The 14,071-nt window shown below is 36.1% G+C and overlaps 3 protein-coding genes across 3 annotated transcripts; 2 read left to right on the top strand and 1 right to left on the bottom strand.

Annotated features, from left to right (window-relative positions):
- Positions 1-892: 892 nt before the first annotated feature.
- Positions 893-4,165, bottom strand: LOC108204966 (monothiol glutaredoxin-S17). The gene is made up of 3 exons (XM_017374677.2): positions 3,791-4,165; positions 2,879-2,953; positions 893-2,375 (listed from the first exon to the last, which is right to left on the bottom strand). Exons 1-3 carry the CDS (start codon positions 3,962-3,964, stop codon positions 1,143-1,145), a joined length of 1,482 nt encoding a protein of 493 aa, XP_017230166.1. The 5' UTR covers positions 3,965-4,165; the 3' UTR covers positions 893-1,142.
- Positions 4,166-6,003: 1,838 nt separating this feature from the next.
- LOC108204809 (choline transporter protein 1) lies at positions 6,004-11,946 on the top strand. The gene is made up of 10 exons (XM_017374433.2): positions 6,004-6,505; positions 7,139-7,497; positions 7,695-7,840; positions 8,568-8,751; positions 9,471-9,544; positions 9,623-9,736; positions 10,029-10,385; positions 10,552-10,812; positions 10,965-11,192; positions 11,518-11,946. The coding sequence occupies exons 1-10, from the start codon at positions 6,291-6,293 to the stop codon at positions 11,701-11,703; spliced, it is 2,124 nt and encodes a 707-aa protein (XP_017229922.1). The 5' UTR covers positions 6,004-6,290; the 3' UTR covers positions 11,704-11,946.
- A 1,130-nt stretch (positions 11,947-13,076) lies between these two features.
- LOC108224001 (uncharacterized) lies at positions 13,077-13,931 on the top strand. The gene has a single exon (XM_017398520.1). It carries the CDS (start codon positions 13,077-13,079, stop codon positions 13,929-13,931), a length of 855 nt encoding a protein of 284 aa, XP_017254009.1.
- Positions 13,932-14,071: the final 140 nt, after the last annotated feature.

The following is a 14,071-nucleotide window of genomic DNA, read 5'->3' on the forward strand; positions in this document are numbered from 1 at the left end:
AAACCACCTGCTTTCGGATACTCTAATGTATCAACCTCAACTCGTTAGTCGTCCAGGAATTGAAGAATTATACGGAGTCTTATACATTTAAGTACTGAGTTTTTATAATGTTTTATCTTCGTAACCAGTTTTACAAAATCAAAAGCCACTTAAGTACGAATTATTATGATATTTTATCTTTGTAACCAGTTTTACGGAACCAAAAGCCACCCTACATGAATCATTATCTGGTTTAATCGTAAAGATAATCGTTGATCGATGAAAAAAATCATAGATCAACCGAAGTCTGAGACCTATTTAGATTCAGAAGAGAGATGAGGATTGCAAGAGGTTTTTTTTTTTTTTTTTAAATTGATTTATCCGTTGATAGGAGAGAATGGAATGGACTTGTCCCGCAATTTTGATTGTAGAGCAAGAGGATAGAATGAAATGATTTAAGAATGAGCCGTTCCATTCATTTCGCCCACCCAAACAACAGATTTCTGTTGCTGGGCTGAATGGATCCTCCAAAAATGATTCTATTCGAGTCAACCAAAAAGAGCATAAATATTGTGCCGGAGTTTTTCATGAACATCAATGTTTTGCTGTAATGGTGTGTCAGGGACGGCCCTGAAATACTTCTACCAAAGGCATAAGCCACGGAAGGTTCAAATTCTTGTGCAGGCAAATACAAAGAAAACAATACCTTTCCGCTTGTATGTTCAACTAATAGCAGCCAAAACCAAAAATTCCGAAAATACAAGTAATCAACAGCTGAAGAAATGCAGAGAATACCAGCAACACTTCTTCCAAACCCCAATAAATCGCACAGATGACAGAACTGCGGATGTAAACTATTTAGTATCTAAGCTCAGACAACTCTGCTGTGTGCACACATGCAACAGCAAACGAGTGACACCAAAAGTACCTATATTATCACGAATTCAAATAAGATAATTCATGCCACAACCTGCGCAGCAATTTTTCTAAAAAAAAATTACTCAGACAAAAACTGTCAGGTAAATTTATATTACTAGTAATGAAACTTTATAGTTCACATGCAACACAAAGTGTAATGCTCAAGACTGCTGCAAATAATTCAATGAAGATGAGCTGATTTCAGATTGGGTTCCCTGTCGTTCATGATAACCACATATCATTGCTTATTCAGATAGAGTGGATTTGAGCTCATGGTTTTCCTTCAGCTCCATCACTATATCACAACCTCCCATCAGTTCACCTTTGTAGTAAAGCTGCGGAAATGTTGGCCAGTTTGAGAAAGTCTTTAATCCCTGTCTCACTTCTTCGTCAGAGAGAATATCAAAAGACCCAAATTCCACCCCTTCCTCGTTCAGAGCATTGACTACCTTGGAGCTGAAACCACACCTTGGGGCATCTGGGGTGCCCTTCATGAAGAGCATTACAGGAGAAGATGAAATCAACTTCTTTAAACGATCTTCAAGAGTTTGCTTCTGAATGATCCCTTTCTCAGCTAAAACGTTTTTGAGCTCTCCGCTCTTCTGCATCTCCAAGACAATGTCAGACCCACCAATGAGTTCACCCTTTATGTATAACTGAGGATAACTGGACCAGTTTGAGTAAACTTTAAGACCTTGTCTCACTTCTTCATCAGAAAGAATATCAAAACTTTCAAATTCCACTTTCTCCTCTCGAAGAATATCGACCACCTTTCGGCTAAAACCACATTTTGGTTCATCAGGTTTCCCTTTCATAAATAACATTACGGAGCCTGAATTGATGAGACCTTCCAAACGAGAGGTCAAGGTAGCACTCAGGCCAGAGGAACCTGAGATGCCACCCTTTCCGATCTCTGCTTCAGTCACTTTCGCCTCCCTTGAATGTGAACTTTTAATACCATGATCCCCAAATACTTCTGTTAGCTCACCACCCTCATGCATAGCAATAACAATATCAGACCCACCAATAAGCTCTCCTTTGCAGTATAGTTGAGGATAAGTTGGCCAATTAGAGAACTTCTTCAAACCCTCACGAACCTCATTGTCAGTCAGAATATCAAAACTTCCAAATTTTACATCATATTCCTTCAAAATGTCAACGACTTTGCGACTAAAACCGCATTGGGGCTCTTGAGGGTTTCCTTTCATAAAAAGCATGACTTCATGTGAGTTAATAATCTGCTGGAGTCGCTTTTTAAGGCCTTCACTAATCCCAGATATCAATTGGCTGTCAGCTTTAGTAGAACCATTATCCGCAACTAGGTCCTTCACAGTTTCAAGAATCATAGGCCCCGCAGCCAACCCTAGGCTAGCAGGAGCTGCAGGATCCCCAGATTTGACAGAGCCAGCAACTTTGGCAACTTTATTAGCCAAACCAGATGGATCTGCACCTTCCAAAGTATCAATAACCTTGCCATCCTGTCAAAATTGGAAAAGGATATAGTTGTATTTACCTGGACCAATGGCATCAATATAAATCAAACTTCCAAGATTCTGAAAAGTCCATCTTTAGAAGTGTATACCAAGACTTCAGTGACTCGTTTTATTAGTCTTGTCATATGTCTTACTAATTCTTCTCCTTTCTTTTGGTTGCAAAATAGGTCTTACTCATTTCAAAAGAATCACTTCATGTAATATCATAGACATTAATTACATAACCACAATAATAATATTGTCACTCGTTAAAACAACCAACCACTTTATGCGTCTAGGTCAATAAAAATATAAACATCCTATTCACACGAGCATTGTGAGATGATTTCACATAAATAGTTTGGATCATTAAAACAATCTCAATGATATGCTGTTTATACAACTCCTCCAACAAGTCAAATGCAAACCACTTTTTTCAAAATTCATTGTTCAACATACACATCAAATTGATAAAACAGAGAACTTCCAAAATCAAACCAGATGTTTACCTTAAAGAAGACAAAATATGGTACAGCAGAAACAGAAAATGCCTCTGAAACCTCTGGTAGTTCTTCAGCTTCAGCCTAGATCATACGCACAGAGGTTAGAGAAAGTATCAGGCAGGCCAAGAAGACATCACGAGAAAGCCCCAAAAGTTGGTCTCGTGCAGCAATGTTACAAGAGAATAAGCCGATGAAACATTTAATCAGGGAGAAAATAATAATAATATTTCCATATCAAGCATAACACATCCACAACATTTGCAAAAGAACAGCGTAAGATTTTGCATTCAAGAAGAGTGTAGACTCTGTATGTTTCAAATTTCACAGGTCAAAATGTCTTTAGAGTAGAGACACAATAACTACAGTACTAAATAACGGCATAAAATTGAACCTGACAAACAAAACAGGAACCTACATTCATGTGCATGTAGGAGCTACTACATATAACTATCTGATTTAGTTATACTAAAAAGATTAGGCGGATGTGAACAACTTACCACGGCGTTCTAAATGTGCTACATCCAAATTTCACCTCTTCCCACCAAGTATACTAACATGATTCTCCTGATAACATTACTTTCTTATATGCAAAGACAACATGCCTCGTATCATGAATTGCTTATTGTTTTTCATCCAAGTAAAGTTTGTAAACAATCGGTAGCCAATCTAAGTTCAAGATTCAATTTTTCGTTTTTGCTAACTCAAGATTTGACTTTTTTACTTCCTAACATACTAAAAATACATGAAGAAAACAATAATCACCAACCAGGACCATAAACTTATTATACCAATAAACCCAGTCTATTACAAACAAAACAAGTAACCATAATACAATAACAATCACAAAATACCCATCAAGCCTATTAATATAGAGGAGGGAGAGAGAGGGAGGGAGGGAGAGAGAGGGGGGGAGAGTACCCTTAGAAAGAGGGCATGGGGGAAATCAATGGAGAGATGAGAAAAGACTTGGTCCATCTGCTTAGAAGCATCACACCAAGAAGCCCAGAAGTGAATAATCACAGGTTCACCTATCTTCACTTTCTCATCAAGCTCTGCCTTTGACACCAAATCTTTCACTGACCCACCACCCATTTTCTTACTTGTTTGCGCTGCAGAAAACCCTAAAATCTTTATATGTGAAGATGAATGTGTATTACTCTTACTCGATTGAGATTTATTATAAAGCTCAACTCTTTATAATTATTTTATTTTATGTGGTTTCGGCGTTTTGGAATGTGTTGATGAAAAAAAAAAAAGGCAAGCTGCGTAATATTTAGGCTTGATTAGTGCTTCGAGAATCCAGGTTGCAAGGCTATTGTGAATTTGCTACGTCATCCGTGAGGGCAGGATATGTAAATTGCAAATTGTAAAACTCCTTTTCTTTCTTTTTTTTTACGTAATACTAGCCTTTTAATCGGGCGAGAAGCACACGGCTATATAATTTCTAATTTATTATTTATAATTTAAATTTTAATATTATTTTATTAATATTTTAATATTAATAAATATAATTTTAATAAAATTATATTAAGCAATTGATTATATCTTTTCACCAAAATTTAGTTTTTATAACTTATTATCTATTTATAATTTTTTTTATTAATATGTGATAATTTGTCATTTTGTTGATTTTAAATCAAAATTTTCATATTTTGTATATCTTCATGTGTATGAATAAACAAAGATATTTGTCGTCTAACGAATTAGGGTTAGAAAGAGTTACGTAATTGTTTGTGTTTGTATTAAAATAGAACATGTTAGAGTTAAAAAGAAATTATTTTATAATTTTTTATTTTATATTCATCTTATGAAATGTCCGACTCACAAAGTCTTTCCGCAGGTTAATTTCTTCCATCTTTGCTCCCTAATTTTTCTAGAAGAGAAACCAAGTGAATATGCTTTTACAATTTCACTTGCATTCTCATCTTTAGAGTGAAACTATGCTATATTTATACTCACTTTCACTTGTTTTCATTCTTTTAAAAAAACACAAATAAGAGTGAATGTTACTTTATCTTCACTTAGGGGCGAGCAGGAAAAACCGAAACCGCAAAAAAAACCTAAAAAACCCGAAAAACCACACCGAAAAAAACCAAACCGCAAATAAAACCGATAATAACCGAGATAAAAAACCGAAATTAGTGGTGCGGTTTTATTTTCGGTTTTATACTAAAACCGCACCGAAATTAACCGAACCGAAAAATATAAATATAAATATAAATATAAATGTGTGTGTATATATATATATATATATTAATAATAGTAATAAAGCACCTTAGTCATTTTTAGACTTCACATCTAATTTTATAGGTAGGTTCTTCTTCCATACTTGCTGAGTCACTTAAATAATCGGGCACCCAAATATTTGGAGAAGCGCTTGATCGAAAATTAGGGCTATTGTGATTTGCCACAAAGCAGAAATATTTCTGCTGTTAATCTGTTGATCAAATTTTATTATGAAATCTATTCTACTTTTTTCATTTATGTACTTTTTGAAAACTTTTTATTTGAATTTCATGATTAGTTGATTTTGGGTAATTTTATTGACTTGACATCATCTAATTTCTTGTCAAAATATGTATGTTTTAGTTTTTATTGTGTATTAAGGTTTTTTAGATGAAAGTATGTAATGTTTCCTATATCCTCATATAGAAATAATAGTAAATAGTAACCGAACATATTGTACATGTTCATGAAAAATTTATATTTTTTAAAAAAATTATTATGCACAAGAGTAGCAAATAATACAGTAATGACAAAACCGAAAAAAAACCGCAACCGACTAATGGTTAACCGCAACCGAAAAACCGTTTTAATTGGTGTGGTTACGGTTAATGATGATTAACCGAACCGAACCGCAACGATTAATGTCCGGAACCGCACCAAACCGCACCATGCACACCCCTATCTTCACTTGCTTTCCTCCCTGTTTAAAATTCGGGAGCAAAGTGTTATACCAGCATTTCTAAGTTCATTGAGTTAACAAATACAACACCATTATTAATTTGCTCAACCAGTTTCAAAAAGTTGAAAAGCTAAATTTGAAAACTGGGATGATGCTTGATTAAAAAGCTTAAAGCAACAAAAACGCATAACATATTTATAAACTCTGAGTGGGCATCAAATTCTTCATACACACAGTATGACAGCAGTAATAAACTATAGTATATGTGTATCTTGTAGTGTATGTATGTATACAAACAGAACACGAGGAAGAAAAGGGAATAATTTATGCAACAAAACAAAGAAAACTCCCCAACATTTTCACTCACCCTCTCTCCTCTCACATCCTAGAGCTCACACTCACTCTTTCTTGATGTAAAGTTTGAATCTTTACAATACCCATCATTAATCTCTTCTTGAAATTCCTGGGTTTAGCTCAAATTTGGTGTTGATAAAGTGATTGAGGTAAAAAGTGATGAGGGTTCCATTGGGTCCAGTGATAGGAAGACACCCTTCTTCAACAAATGGGAATGATGAGCAGATTAGCAGTGATGGCCATGGCCATCGTGGTGGTGTTATAAGGCATAATAGAAAATGTAGAGATATTGGGTTTCTTGTGTTCTTTATTGCTTTTTGGGTTGCTATGATTGTTAACTCTAGTTTTGGGTTTAATCAGGGGAACCCATTGAGGTAAAGTTGTAAACTTTTTTAAGTTTTATGTGTATGTGTGTGAAAGATTGCTACTTTGTCTTGTGGTTTGCAGATGATTTCAGTGAGTTTTGTTTTTGCAGTGAATGGTCTATCTTTAGTAGTAGTTTTTTACTTTCTTGCATTTTGGAGGGAATAGTTCTTTGTATGCTACCTAGTGTTGTTTAGTCATTGATTCCCAGGCGGTATGAAAGCCAAATAGTTGCTGGATGCCTAGCACTCTTGATGCCAAGAATGTATGATTCGAACATATAAGTCTGATGTAAAAACATTTCCCTGGGAGCTTCCTTGGCAACTAGGTTCACCTAGAGATGTTGGAGGATTGTATAGTTATAACATTTATATTCTAGTATGCATTATAATTAGTAGTTCTCTTTTTCAATAAGTTGTATCGAATTGGACTAGCTACCTGGGCCACGTAGTTGCTTCTCGTAAAAGGTAGCGGTTTGATGAAATGAAAGGATAATTTATTATAATAACGGAGTTTACAGGACAGTCAAATATGCATGTAGACGGTTTTAAGTTGTGCTAGCAGTTTGGTATTTTACATTTCTATACTGGTAGCTATTTGTGATCAAAGAGGTTCACCATGTCTTCAAATCTATCTTTTCACAGGCTAAGCCATGGTCTTGACTTCAAGGGGAATGTCTGCGGTGACAAACATGCAAAACCTAATCTTCGAGGATTTGATCTGAGATATTGGCTTAATCCCAATCAGGTGTACCTAAGTGGGGTAAAGGATAGCCTAAATAATTTAGAAGATGCTAAAAGTATTTGTGTGAAAAATTGTCCTGTTACTTCAGAAGATTCACTCAAATGGGTCTGCAACTATCCGGAGGGGGAAATTCACCTGTCAATGAAAGAGTGGGTTCACAGAGATTACGACTATTTTGATATGCTTACATCTGAGATGAGAAACTCATCCCTACAGCTCCTAGGTCCCTGTTACCCTCTCCTTTTTCCAAGTGTAAATGGTAAGGAATATTGTATTTCTTTTACATTCTTCAAATAATCTTTAGTGGAGAGCTATAAAATGTGACAAGTTTGTAGATATTCCTATGTTATAATCTCATGATGGAAGCTTTATCAGCTGTATCTGGTGCTATGAAATTGACAGTGCAAATGTATACTCTAAGGTTTTCATACTGTTTTAAATAATTCAACTTTTCAGTTTATTGGAGTTGTCAATATGTTGCACGTGTGTCAAATGCGTCTTTGCAGCACTGGCATCAGATTGGAGGCGTGGCTATCGATGAAAATATGTTGATAGATAAAACTATTCACAAGTCCATTAATTCCAGATCAGCTGTCTTAAAGGTTAGGAACTTAACCCATGTTATCAATTTATGGGTAAGAATGTCAGCACAAGTTATTATGTGGCAGTGCTGCATGACTTTTTTGCATTGATCAACGGATGTTTGTGTTTTTAACATATTGCCTTTGTAAATTACCCTGCCATATGAGGGTGATAATGTTTTATATGATAAGTTTCATGGTTTTTATCTTTGTGATGCCTGATGTAACTCATGTTTCTAAATGTTGGAGGAAAATAATGCTACCTTACCTCTATATGTTTTTGCTTAATTCATGCATTGAACACATTCCTGTCTGTAAACATGGATGTAATATGTGATGATAGAAATCTTAGAATAAAATCTTTATTGAAAAGTATAGCCAAGTTTGATGTAAGTTTTATTTGCAATGTACACTAAATTATGTCCTCCATAATGTAAATGTAGAGATCATTTTATTTTTTGGCTCAGCTGTTTAGATAATGAGCAGTCTAAAAATTTAAAACCAACAAATACTAGGGGTTCATATCTTCTGATAGTTACTTCTTTGTATCTCCCCAAGACTGTAAAACCTTGGCACTACTATACCAAAACATTGAGCATTGACTTCTCATAACTGCCTAACAACACCCTATATTTGACAACACAACTGCGAACTATATATGTTTTGGAAGACGTTTTGGAGTCTGTTTTTGCATACATGCAGAAGTTAACATCTCTATATGTTAACTTCAATATCTACTTTTCTGCAGAGATACATAGCTGATATTGGGAGGGCCTGGGGAGTTCTGATTGTTTGCGGAGGACTCATACCATTATTCTTATCTGTGATATGGTTGCTACTGATTCGATATTTTACTGCTGCGATGACGTGGATAACAGTCTGCACCTTTAACATTCTTATAATATCAGTCACCATCTTTTACTACCTAAAAGGTTAGCGTAGAGTGTTTAATTTCCTGCCCGTTTTTTTTATTTTACTTTTCACTGATTGACTTTGGCATTACCTACACTGCAGAAGCGAGATTAATTATTCAAAAAGTTTAGCACCATCACAGAGATTTAGTAAGGAGAATTAGTGTTTCATCTTTGGGCCATTTGGCAACTAGCAGTTAGCGGTTAGATGTAGGGATTGAATTAGCTGTTTTGGCTAATTATATTTGACTATCTCCTGGTTCTTAATCACCAGGCTAAAAAGAAAGGCATGGTTGGCCTCAGTATGACCGACCCGCTAAAAGATATTCCCGCCGTCCCAATGGATTCTTAACATTAATGTTGGGCAGGGAATATAAGAGAAATGAAGAAATGTAAAGGAAAGATGAGAAAGTTGGGGTAAGATGGCGGGATCTATGAAATACTAGTAAATAGAAAGATACTATTTTAAGAAATGTTAAGAAATGAGTGGGACATCTCAAGATAGAAAATTTTAAGAAATGAATGGGTCGGAGTGAGTATATTATATATAAATATCACCTATTTGTTCTACCAGATATTTGACTCGATCTTTTTTAGCCTTCAAATATTAAATGTACAAGCATGTTGCCAAAATTCTGTTAAAAATAAGTAAAATTGTTTTAAGAAGATGTTTCTTCAAGATACTCGACTTAGCAGGATTATTTTGAAGTCCGTAATTGTTATAATTTTCCTTCTTTCAGCTGGATGGATTGGGAATGATGCGGTCTCTCCAATCATCGGTAAACATGATCCTTACTATCATTTAACTGGAAGGGTAAGCACTGAAATAATAATTAAACTAATCTATTCATGAGCTTCATTTTTATTCAGTTTCTCTGATATTTTGCTTCAGGAGCAAGGTGATCTTCGCTTTGTAGCAGTTCTTATGACTTTTGCAGTGTTGGTATCTATCCTCTCAACAATAGCAATTGTTCGCCGAATTCTTATGGCGACATCTGTTCTCAAGGCAAGTAAGAATGATTGTTCTAGTAAATACTTCAGTCCTACCAAGATGCATGTTACCAACCAAGCTATCACTTGTATATAGTTGATATATATTGTTAATTTCACTGCTTTAATAATTATCGACAAGAAATTTTTTGACATAAAAGCTCCTAAATTTTGTACTGGTTTGCTTCAATGTTCCTAGTGACCTTTGTGTCTGTTGTTCACTATACATTTTTATTAGGTTTTGTTACATGTTTCTATAATTTTTTTTGTTTTGTAATAAAGTTACCGATGAGTTGATCTCTTTGCAGGTTGCTTCCAAAGTTATAGGAGAAGTGCAGGCACTTATAATATTTCCTGTCATTCCATATTTATTATTAGCAGTCTTCTACATGATCTGGTTCTCCGCAACTCTCTATCTATTCAGTTCTGGTGAAATCGAACAAAACTCATGCAGCTCAAACTGTTGTACTTATGATCTTGGGTCAAATCGAGTGAGCTGTGACCACTGCTGCGGCTACAGTATCAAATATACTCCTCATCTTGGTCTTGCAATAGCATTTCATCTCCTTGGGTGTTATTGGGCCACTCAGTTTCTGAAAGCATTTTCTTCAACTGTTATTGCTGGATCTGTTGCTTCTTATTATTGGGCTCGTGGTGAAGCACTTGTAAGAATTTATAATTTCTGTTTTTGATATTAAGGTTGATTTGAGGGAGCTAGCATAGGTCATTTAATCTTACTTTTCTACCTTACCTCAACATACCTTTTTTATATTTTATCTTTAATCGAACAAAATATAATGTTTCACTTAAGATATTTATATTTGCCTGCAGCAACAAGTTCTGTTTCTTCCCGTGTTTTCTTCTATGAAACGGCTTTTGAGATATAACTTTGGATCTGTAGCTATTGGTTCCCTTATAGTTTCCGTCGTTGGGTCAACTCGGTCTATACTCAAGTCAGTACGCCAGAGATTAAAAGTAGCTGATGTGAGGCCTGAAAACTGGTTTGGAAAAGTGGCATACTATACGACCCAGTATATTCTTGCATCTATTGGTTGGACCATTAGACATGTCAACCGCAATGCTTACATCATGGTAAATTCATAATCCGATGATTATTTATTAGAAAGTAGAAGCCAAGCAACTGAAATAATGCATCCGTAGGGACGCGTGTTATCACCTTATTTTCTATGTGGAACTCTTTAGTACTATTGATGATCTATGTTAATGTTATGTGTTGCTTACAGATTGCAATCACCGGTGAAACGTTTTTCAGTGCTTCTGCTATTGCAACAGATCTAATCAGGAATAACATTCTCAGAATAGGAAAGGTTAATGTTATTGGTGATGTTATTCTCTTCCTTGGGAAGTTGTCTATGAGCCTTGCAAGCGCCTTATTTGCATTCCTAATGTTGGACACTCATAGATACAAGAGTTCCCACAACAAAGTCTCCTCACCATTGTTTCCTGTTCTAGTAAGTTATTATCCTCTTCTTCAAGTCAAAGACTGTACAAATAGCGGCAGGCTTGCACTTCCTCATCTACTCGCATACATTCTTTTATAACTTAAAAAGATATTACAATACTAGGATTAGCTAAATTTAACACTCTGCCACTTAGTTAAGTTTTGAGCAGTTTGACACAATCCGGGCTGTTAGATCTTTGAAATAGAATCATGTGCATTTAAATGATCTAGGAATGATTTCTGTTCCACATTATTTGCAGTTGCTGAACCATTTTCGCCCTTGTTCCTCCATTTTAAGCAAGAGGATTTAACTGCTCGCTTCCAAATATGTGCAGGTGTGCTCAGCTCTTGGTTATGTTGTTGCTACACTTTTCTTTGCAGTGGTGGAAGTATCTATTGACACTATCATCCTATCCTACTGCCAAGATTCGGAGGAGCATCAAGGGAATGCACGATATGCTCCTCCTCTTCTCCTTGAAACCCTCGATGACGATAATGAGATGCAAAGACTGACTCAATGATTTAAAATTGTTCGTTGCAGTTTCTGCAGAACTATTAAACGCAGAATCGCTCCATAGATGTTTCAGGCCAATTTTTTTTTCCCTTTTTCCTTTTCTCTAATGTATAATTATAGTGAGATGTACAACCGAAAAGTTATATTTTCCAGCTATATTGCAGTCCAAGTTAGCTATATTAATAGTCATGTTTTATTTGACTGTAAATACAGGTATTACATAATCTATATCTACTAGTTTGATTGTTCACCGTTGTAGCTATCTTTTATAAGTTTGCTTTGGGGCCAAATATACTCTGATGTCTTTGTTCTCACGATTAATCACTGATTAATCCATGTTCCGTACCTCGTCGAACTGATTAAATCTTCGATTAATTACCGATCAATCCGATTAATCTCCGATCAATTCAATTAATCTCCGATTAATCCTTGTTCCGTGCCTTCACCGATTAATTTCGGTTTCTGTTTTTTACAACACTGTCTCATGTTTGACTTTGTAGGTGTAGCACGCATATATAAAAATTATATTATACTCAACATAAAATTTCAGTTCTTATATAGATTTAAAGTTTAGTTTCTAAATTCTCATTTGGTATAAATTTTATAGAAAATAATTATGTTTAGATGTTATTTTATTTTTAAAATTCTAAAATACATAAAAAAAAGGTCAAAAATTGTTAAAAAGGGATATACAAAGCATCTCCAATGGGTCTCTTAGATCACTCTTTAAAATATAATATAATATTTGGCTCCTAGTAAGTTAAGACATTGAAAAAGATGGCGATTCCAATGCTCCTCTTTATATTTGCTCCTTATTCATATAAATGAAAGAGAAAAGTAAAAAGAGAGATATGTTGGTGGTAAAGTTGGAGAAAAAGTAATATTATATTCATGAAAAAAAATATGTTAAGAGCTCCTACATGCTCTTTAAAAGAGAGGAAAGATGATGAGCTCCTAAATTTTTAAAGAGTTTTTTGGAGCCCATTGGAGCTCTAATTCTTGTCTTGCTCTTTAAATTTGCTGTTAAGAGCTCGTTTAGAGAGCCACTTAGAGATGCTCTTATGCGTTACGCCTAAATATCCAAATCGTAGTGTCATTGCTAATTTTGTTCATCCGGCTCTACTGAAAATTAATCAGAGACACACTATGGCAGTTACATCAAATTATTAGCACGTAAGGTTTACTTGAACACAGATTTCATATGGTGCTGCCTATGTATAACAGATTATGCATTGTTCATAGATATGGTATTGCATTTTTGACATATAATTTACGTATAGTTCTCAAACTTCATTCCTTGGCAAGCAAAACTTGGGTTATAAAACACCTCTGGGATCAGGGACACTGTATTCTATAGTCTTAGATCAGGTGTTATATCGCATGGCTGCATCGAGCAAATGGGCTTGCTTGCCCGTGCTGTTGCTAGTTTCTCTCGTCGGCCTAGCTTCTGCACGTATGTTCTCACTCTACAGTGATGATCATTCTGCGAAAGCTTACTCTAAATCTGATGACCATGTTCCTATAGATGGTTTTAAACGTAAACTAGCTGTTAATCCATCACAAGCTGCTGGACGTAGGGATGATCATTCTTCTGTAGCCACGACGATGGCTAACACAGAGCATATTCAAGATTTACCTAATGATCACGACTGGCTGTTTGAGAAGGATCAAGCATTGATGGCTGGCGAGGATGCTGGGGCGAAAAAAGCTGTTGATGGAGAAGGGGATGACAAGTACAAGTCCCTTAGGTTTCCAACTGATAAGGACTGGGATGAACTTATGACTGGTTTAAAGAATGCGAAGATAGATAATACTGATGGTGCTTTTGCTGATGAGAAGTGTGGCAGTGTATTATGTAGTTGGGGCTGGCGTCGTGGTTACAATTGGGGATATGGTGGCTACGGTGGTGGGGGTGGCGGCGGCGGTGGTGGAGGAGGCGGCTATTGGGGCGGGGGTGGCGGTGGTGGAGGCGGCGGTGGTGGTTTTGGTGGTGGAGGCGGCGGTGGTGGGGGTGGAGGAGGCTATGGTGGTGGTGGTTGGGGTGGCTATGGTGGTGGCAGTTGGGGCGGTTGGGGCGGCTATGGTGGTGGCGGCTGGGGCGGCTATGGTGGCGGCGGTTGGGGTGGCTATGCTGCATTGAAAGATAATTCTAACAAGGCTGCATCTGAAACTAAAACTAATACAGCAATTGCCCCGGCACCAATGACAGTTAGAGAGGCCATAAACACACCCTAATGTTCAAACAAGGGACAATTGTTGTTCAATCCTAATTTCCTGATACTGTTAAGTCAATAAAGAGTACTTATTATGTAGAAAGTTGGAATTTTTACTGGTGCTGCTGGAATTGTATAGCTAACTACAACTTGTAAAATCAG

The sequence above is a fragment of the Daucus carota genome, chromosome 1 (assembly GCF_001625215.2).
Source record: "Daucus carota subsp. sativus chromosome 1, DH1 v3.0, whole genome shotgun sequence".
Lineage (NCBI taxonomy): Eukaryota > Viridiplantae > Streptophyta > Magnoliopsida > Apiales > Apiaceae > Daucus > Daucus carota.

What these genes read in the sequence shown, in the direction of transcription:
- LOC108204966 (XM_017374677.2), bottom strand. Translation starts at nt 3,964, where the DNA reads ATGGGTGGTGGGTCAGTGAAAGATTTGGTGTCAAAGGCAGAGCTTGAT. An exon ending in CCCATGCCCTCTTTCTAAGG is followed by an intron (nt 2,954 to 3,790) that starts GTACTCTCCCCC and finishes CGTATGATCTAG; the next exon opens with GCTGAAGCTGAAGAACTACC. An exon ending in CATATTTTGTCTTCTTTAAG is followed by an intron (nt 2,376 to 2,878) that starts GTAAACATCTGG and finishes CAATTTTGACAG; the next exon opens with GATGGCAAGGTTATTGATAC.
- LOC108204809 (XM_017374433.2), top strand. Translation starts at nt 6,291, where the DNA reads ATGAGGGTTCCATTGGGTCCAGTGATAGGAAGACACCCTTCTTCAACA. An exon ending in CCTTTTTCCAAGTGTAAATG is followed by an intron (nt 7,498 to 7,694) that starts GTAAGGAATATT and finishes TCAACTTTTCAG; the next exon opens with TTTATTGGAGTTGTCAATAT. An exon ending in CATCTTTTACTACCTAAAAG is followed by an intron (nt 8,752 to 9,470) that starts GTTAGCGTAGAG and finishes TCCTTCTTTCAG; the next exon opens with CTGGATGGATTGGGAATGAT.
- LOC108224001 (XM_017398520.1), top strand. Translation starts at nt 13,077, where the DNA reads ATGGCTGCATCGAGCAAATGGGCTTGCTTGCCCGTGCTGTTGCTAGTT.